The following is a 7676-nucleotide window of genomic DNA, read 5'->3' on the forward strand; positions in this document are numbered from 1 at the left end:
TCATCATTGAACAAGAAAAAAATAATCCACCCTGTCTAAAAGAAAGTATCAAAAAATGGGTGTTAAAGAAGTGATGTAATGAGTCGCCCTCTTGTGGTGGGTTTGATTTGTGATTAGATGTTTAATGTCAGGAAGATGGGTGCATGATCACTATGAGCAGATTGTTGCATTTACTTACTTGCTGTGAGATAAAATTACTGAGGAAAAGTTCTGAAGGAAAGAGGACAAGTAAGTGTCTTCTCTGGAAGAGGAATTTCTCACCTTATCCATAATTAATGTTTTTTTTATTATGTTTGCAAATATTATGTCTCCAGATTCTTGAACTACCGAATGAGTTTGAATGGTGAGCTAACGATAATTAGAGTCTCTAACTAGTAAACTCTGCTGAATGGCACTGTGATAAAAATTATGCATGAAAGATGGGAGTTTTTGAGAATGTGGATAGTTTAATTTTAGAATAGAGACTTTCATTTATAAACACTGGCAATCCGCCCTGTTTACCAGTAAATGGTTGAGAGAATATTTTGTCATACTGCAGATCTTTTGCTTTTTGTGGATTTGTGATGCAAACACAATTTATTTATCCTTTATGAGTGAATAACATCATCACAGGCATGACCAAAAGAAAAAAACAAGGAAAAAAAACATTCTCAATTGTCAACAGTCTTTTGTCATTTTAAATTTGCCTTTTTATATTTGATTTTTCTACATTTATTTGAAATATATCAGTTCAGGAGCGAATGTTCAGAATTTAGACTTCAAATACAGGAAATTTTATTACAGCAAGTTAGCGAGAGCAATGCAAAACCAAAAGCAAATAGTAAAAATCACAAAACCGTAATCAGCCTACTTCAGCTATACTGAGCTAGTTAACCTTCTCTGAGCTAATGCTGATTTTGTTCTTGTCTTTTGTGAGGAGAGGTTTGAGAAAGGATGAGCATGTCTGGATCCAAAGATGCACTTATCCCAGTGTTCCTAGTTGATGATAATTACTCAACAGGGAAGCAGCACATAATCCAATTTTTCATTTATATATTGATAAAACGTATTCTTCTATTTATCTTTTAATAAAGAACAAAAATGTTTTGTAATTAGAAAAAAAATTAAAGACTATTTTGCCTCAGTCAAAATCAGCATCACTCAGACTTTAAGCTCAATTTAAGATGAATATGACATAAAAACACAAAGAAATCAATCAGAATCAGAGAAGAAAAGAAGACCAAATCAATCAGTGTCACCAACGAATGTGTTCTTAACACAGACTGCTACATATAAAATCATTTTTCTACTCAATGTGATTAATGGGAGGGATGAGGAGAGGTGCAGAGTTTTTGCCATTGTCGTTATTACAGGGATTGAAGTATGGGTAGAGTTTCTCAGTGAAGGAGCAGCCAGTAAAGGAGTAGATAAGAGCTGCTGCATCTATATCATAAAAGGAAACCACACCCTCCTCGTAATCTACAAACACTCCCACCTTCTCAGGACCAGACGGACGACAGACACAGACATCATGTTCATCGAGAGCTTTGTACTCATTTCCATTTCTCAGCACTACAGTCCAGAATCCATCCTCGGGACTAAGAGTCATTATTTTCTTCCTGTCGATCGACTCTCTGGCCACTCCCAATTCCCAGTCAGTCTTTCTTTTAACTTGAGCCTCATAGTAAAATCTGCCTGAAGAGAAACTCTGCTTTCCTAAAACACAAACACAGTAAGAAAATCTCTCCGGGTTGTCAGGAAGATTGTGCTTTTCATCTCCATGATTCACTTGTTTTCCATCATCAGACAAGATGAGCTCAGGATGTGCTGTATCAGCATCAAGACTCACATCCACAGCATACTGCTGGACCCTCCTCAGCTCAGCCTCAAACAGCTTCTTCATTTCTATCCTCAGTGTCTCCTCCAGCTGAGCCACAGCTCTCATCACAGTCCCCTCATACGTTGGTGGAAGGACGATGACCTCAGTCCAGTCCTTGGCAGGTGGAACAGCTTTCAGAGATGAGAAGCTTTGAATAAAGTGGAGGTGGTCTTCAGAGCATATTAGATTCTTCACCTCAGAGCTCCTCTTCTTCAGCTCTGAGATTTCCTGTTCCAGCTCTTTGATGAGACCTTCAGCCTGTTTCTCTGTTGTTTCCTGTTTGTCTTCTATCTCCTTTATGACCTTCTTCAGGCCTTTCTCAATAAACTCCTTCAGAACAGTGAAGATCTGAACACCTTCTGTTTTCTGTTTGTCTGCAGCATCTTTACTCATCTTCACTGACTCATTGATCTCCTGAATCTTCTGTCGTCTCTTCTCGATCATTTGCTGAATTTCATCATCCATTTTCCTCAGCTCTGTCTTCTTTTCTTCAGATTCTTCTCTCAGAGGTACAAACTCATGAGTCTTGTGGTCTAAAACAGAGCAGAGCGTGCAGACACTTGTCTGATCGGTCTTACAGAACAGCTCCAGATGTTTATCGTGCTTCATACACATCCTGCCTTCCAGGTTCTCCACAGGCTCAATCAGCTGATGTCTTTTCAGACCTTTGACTGTCAGATGAGGTTCTAGGTGAGTCTCACAGTAGGAGGTCAGACACACCAGGCAGGACTTCAGGGCCCTCAGTCTGGTTCCAGTGCAGATGTCACAGGGAACTTCTCCTGGTTTGGCAGCTTGTTGCTCTGCGCTGCTCCTCTTGGCTTTCTGTTGAGTTTCATCTCTGAACTGAGCAACCACCTCAGAGAACAAAGTGTTAACCTTCAACAGAGGTCTACAGTAGAAAGCCTCTTTGCACATGGGGCACTGACAAGGAGCATTTCTATCCCAGTGCTGAGTGATACACTTCTTACAGAAGTTGTGTCCACATGGTGTGGTGACTGGATCAGCGAACACATCCAGACAGACGGAGCACAGAAACTGATCTTCAGATCGCAGATTACTGGCAGCAAACATATCTGCACTCTGGGAACAAAAGTCAAAGCATGATGAGTTAAAGTCTAACGATTTTCTGTGAGTGGTTTAGAACTGTCGAAGTGGGATCATGACAGCAATTTCAGATGAGGCAAAGAACTTGAAAAAATCTTCAAGGTATAACTATCTTATGTTGCATGGAGTCCAAAAATCACAGAATCACATCAAATAATTTAAGAGTAGAGTAATCCACTGAGAGACATCACCTGCACACTCACTTTATGTTTCTACATGTAGAGCTTACTCACTAAGTGCTGCCGTTCACTACAATCTCCTGACTGGAGGACTCACCCCGAGCTAGTTTTAGGATTTTTAGAACTGTGTTATATCAATCAGGTCTAAGAAGTTAATCCCAGGACTTTATGTTTGTTTACAAGTTTAAATAAATTTCTCATGTTATCCTGCACTGTTTCAGATGAGAGTGTGACTATGTTTGGTTTCATAACCACTTCTTTAATTCTAGTCATAGTTTAGTCCATGGAAAATCATTCATCATCTCTCTTCAGCCATTTTTTCTGGTAAAATATCTTTAATATATTTATAAAGCCATGCATATTCTTTTTTTTACTTCACACTTCCTGGTTCTTAAGTAAGTGGGGGTGAATTGGAATTTGGCACTCTTAAAGTTTCAAGATTTTTGCAGCAACTTTTAACACTCATAACTTCATATGGATACAGGAGGAGACTGAAGCATGCCGTTTTCAGCTTTAAAAAAATTACATTCAATTGAATTCTACACTGGTGTCATGATTTTTCTGTAGCATACTTTGAGGATCAGCATCGTGGGATATCAGGATATTAATAAATTGCACCAGTTTAATGTTGGTGACGTAGAGAAACAGAAACAAGTATCGGTACCCTGTACTTTCTATGTGTTTTCTGATCATTCACTGGAGGAAACTTAAAAAAGGCAATTCTGGCTACATTTTGAAGGCTTATGTCACCATGTGGTATAGGTGGTTGCTCAGTGTTTAAGGACAACACTTTCTCAGCATCTTTTCAACAGCAAATGTTGTAAAATCCAAAATATGTGATATAATTCCAAAAAATAAAAATCAGGTCTGCTTGTCAAATGCAAACAAAACACTATGCATCATGTGTAAGCTGACAGAAAAAAAGTATCACTTTAAGAGAAAAATTAGCTGATTTTGAATTTGAATTCAACAACATTTCTGAGACTTAAAAAAAGAAGGAGAAACATTCATGAGAGTTAAGTTTAATTTAATATAGATAATTAAAACAAACCACTGTAAAAAATGTACTCTTAAAATTTTAGCACTTACAGTATAAGTGAAGTTTTGAGTTAGTGTGGCTCGTTCTGTACTCACCAGTATTTGAGTCACTTGCTTAGAAACAAAAGATGAACACTGTTTGATTTTGAGACACAAATCCAGAGCTTTCGGCTGTAGTACTGCTATTACTGCTATTACTCACACTAACATTAAGTTTCATTTCAAGAATTTGACGTTTAATTTCCTATTATTTCTCCAACTCTTCCTGCAGGTGTTTGTTAAGGTTTTGGTTCCTCTTTCAGGTCCACAGATGATTATAAAGTGCTAGAAAAATGAAGGTAACACTCGATCACAGACTCAGTTAAATTCATAATCTTTCAGTCCTATTGAGGAGATACTAAGGCTGTTACACAAGAAGAGATGGGCAAGGATGAGTGTATAAACCCAGCAGTACCAAACTGTCAGAAACAGACTCTGTGAGGGTGGCATGAGGGACTGACGTCCTTTAGTGGGTCCTGTGCAGAGCCGTGCAGCTTGATTGACATTTACTTGTGAACACTAGAACCAGCAGGTTGTCCAATGGTGTGCCGGTTGTCTTCACAGATGAAAGGAGGGTCACACTGAGGACATGCAACAGAAAGTCTGGACCTTCAACGTCTTCCACCATGACCAGTTTGACAGTATGCTGAGTAGGCAGTTCACTGGTGATCAAAGCACTGATGAGAGAGGATGCTGCAATTTGCATCAATGGAAAATAAATTTGACAGTCGTCTGCATAATAATGGAAGCAAATATTATTTTTCTGTAAAATTATTCCAAGTAGTAACAGGTACAAATAGAAAAGGACAGTTCCAAGAATAGAGCCTTGTGTAATCCCGCCAGAGGAGGGCAGCAGAGGTGTAGGTAAAGGTTCTATCAGAAAGGTGGGTCCTAAACCATTGGAGAGCTGAGCCAGTGATGCCCACCCACTGCTCCACCCTGGACATGCGGATCTCAAGGAACACAGCGTTAAAAGGCAGCTGTTCAGTCCAAAAGCACAAGTAGCACACAGTCACCAGAAGCTATTGCTAAAAAATATAACATTAAAAAAGCCTTAATAAAACATACTGATTGCTTTGGTGAGCTTTTAGTCCTGGCTGGAACACTTCCAGAATTGCACATTCACCCAGGAAGGACTTCAGTTGGGTAAAGGCAATTTTTTGTAGGAGTTTAGAAAAGAAAGGTAGCCTGGAGACAGCCCCTGAAACAAAACAGAATGGTCAAGGCCTGTTTTTTTTCAGCGAGAATTGCCCAAAAATATTTTTACAAAAGGTCAATGTACTGTTAATAATGGCAAGAATAAAAGGACCAAGGGTAGGAAAAACCTTCTTAAGGAGTTGAGGAGGAATAACATCAAAGGGGAATCCTGATGGGTTTATACTGGAAATGAACTGTTCTGATAAGGAGAGACAGGCTCAAAGTGGTCAACAAAAGCCAAACAGGGTGTTGAGATGGATGGATCATATGAAGGCCCTAGTGCTTACAACTTTCTCCAAAAAAGTGAAGACATTTGTCACAAACTGAATTGGAAGTTTCCAGTCCTTCATCCCTCCACATGAACAGTTTCATGAACAATAAGAACAGAATTTTTAACTTTGATTGTTTACAGTTTAAGTTAATGCTACTTGAGTTATTCTGACATGTCAGTGTGAAATGAAAGGTGTAAAAGTCCAGCAGCAAATTTGATTGGTGCATTTTCTTTTCGTAAACACCACAGTGCCTAACTTTTCCTCCCTTTGTGTTTAACCCTCCGTTGCAGACATTTTCATTGCTACATATCTAAAATTGACTCAACACTATCTAATAGTTCCTTTTCAGTAGATTTAATGATATTATTGATTATTAGGTCGAAAGGGAGAAACACTTTTGTTTTGTACTGTGTTTCATGTAGTGTGTTACCACAATACTTTTTATAGTATTAGCTTTTATATGCTCAACCTGATGAGATCACTCTTACTAGATTAGATTAGATTAGATTAGATAGAACTTTATTAATCCCTCGGGTGGGTTCCTCTGGGAAATTCGATTTCCAAAAAAGCACAGCACCGACAGAAGTTACAGAGTTACAGAATATTATATATATATATATATATATATATATATACATACATACATACATACATACATACATACATACATACATACATACACACACACACATATATATATATAAATACAGAGACAATATAAATAAAATATACGAAGGGGATAAATAGAATAAATAGGAATAAAAATAAAAATATAAGTGAATTGCACATTTCAAGTATTGAGTCTATTGCACCGTTGACTATTTACAAAAGTATTGCACAAAAGGTATTGCACAGTGAGGTGAAGAGGCACTACAGCTTAGTTGTTCCCCCCTCCTTTGTCCTCCTGTTTCCCCTCCCTCTCCCCTCCAGGGAGGAGTTAAACAGTCTGATGGCGTGTGGGACAAAGGAGTTTTTAAGTCTGTTAGTTCTTGTCTTTGGGAGAAGCAACCTGTCACTGAACAGACTCTTCTGGTTGTTAATGGCCGTGTGCAGAGGATGCCTGGCATTGTCCATAATGTCCATCAGTTTCTTTAATGTCCTTTAATGTACTAACACCGCCAATGAACACCTACTGTAAAGTTACAGCAGTGCAAACTACATTAACAGTGGAATTTGCAAGCATTCATTTCTTGATGCAGAAAATGTTGAAATTGTTCTTATGGGTCATTTCATGAGAGGTCATCAAATACTTCCATCTCGACCATCATAGATTCCCCTGAATAAAATAGGGGAAATATATTATTCCTAATAGATATTACACAAAGGTTCAGGTCACCTGTGTCATGATTTTTCTTAAAAACAGTATTTCAAGGGACATAAGAAAAGTCACGTGTTATAATAATGATTTTTATAATACATGTGATATATAGAGTATAAGATTTTATATAATATACAATACATTTTTTGATGCATCAATGCTGCTATTTATCTGAGTGCAAAGAAAGTAACAACCATTGACTGTTGTCTCTGACTGGGGTTTAAGGTTTATCCTGTTAATGTAAAGAAAGTCTGTTTATCATTATTAAATCTTTTATTTAAATAGATAATTTCATTGAGATCAAGCCCTCTTTTTCAAGAGAGACCTGTGTACAAAACATATATATAAAAAATATACAGACAGGCACATGATGATTGAGAAAACATGTCCTATGGTGGAGACAGCATTGAAACACATCATTATTGAAGACATAATTACAGATTGGCTGATTGGCTACAAGGACATTTCCTAAATGTTTTTGCTCCATTGGTTTAAACGACACTAGACTAGACGTCCTGTTTTCCCTCTTAAAGGGAGAAAAATGTAATTGTGGGGGAGTGTGAAATTATGAAAATTCAGTATTGAGAAACATGTTGTCAAAGAGAACAATAAAACAGCATTACAATCTTTTCACAGACCACTTTCAAATAAAATGTAATAACCTTTCTTGT

At 37.7% G+C, this 7676-nt stretch overlaps 1 protein-coding gene across 2 annotated transcripts; it reads right to left on the reverse strand.

Annotated features, from left to right (window-relative positions):
• Positions 1-1285: 1285 nt before the first annotated feature.
• LOC146630826 (nuclear factor 7, brain-like) lies at positions 1286-2929 on the reverse strand. Of its 2 annotated transcripts, XM_085356129.1 has the most exons (2): positions 2678-2929; positions 1286-2332 (listed from the first exon to the last, which is right to left on the reverse strand). In XM_085356129.1, exons 1-2 carry the CDS (start codon positions 2927-2929, stop codon positions 1286-1288), a joined length of 1299 nt encoding a protein of 432 aa, XP_085212255.1. The 2 variants fall into 2 exon arrangements, with proteins under 2 accessions (XP_085212255.1, XP_085212254.1); XM_085356128.1 differs by having other exon boundaries at positions 1286-2929.
• Between the last annotated feature and the right edge of the window lie 4747 nt (positions 2930-7676).

Source organism: Diplotaxodon limnothrissa, linkage group LG6, assembly GCF_057381915.1.
Source record: "Diplotaxodon limnothrissa isolate DT_005_m linkage group LG6, D_limnothrissa_male_GT1.1, whole genome shotgun sequence".
In the NCBI taxonomy this organism is placed as follows: Eukaryota; Metazoa; Chordata; class Actinopteri; order Cichliformes; family Cichlidae; genus Diplotaxodon; species Diplotaxodon limnothrissa.

Coding starts and splice junctions, on each gene's coding strand:
- LOC146630826 (XM_085356128.1), bottom strand. CDS start 2,929: ATGTTTGCTGCCAGTAATCTGCGATCTGAAGATCAGTTTCTGTGCTCC.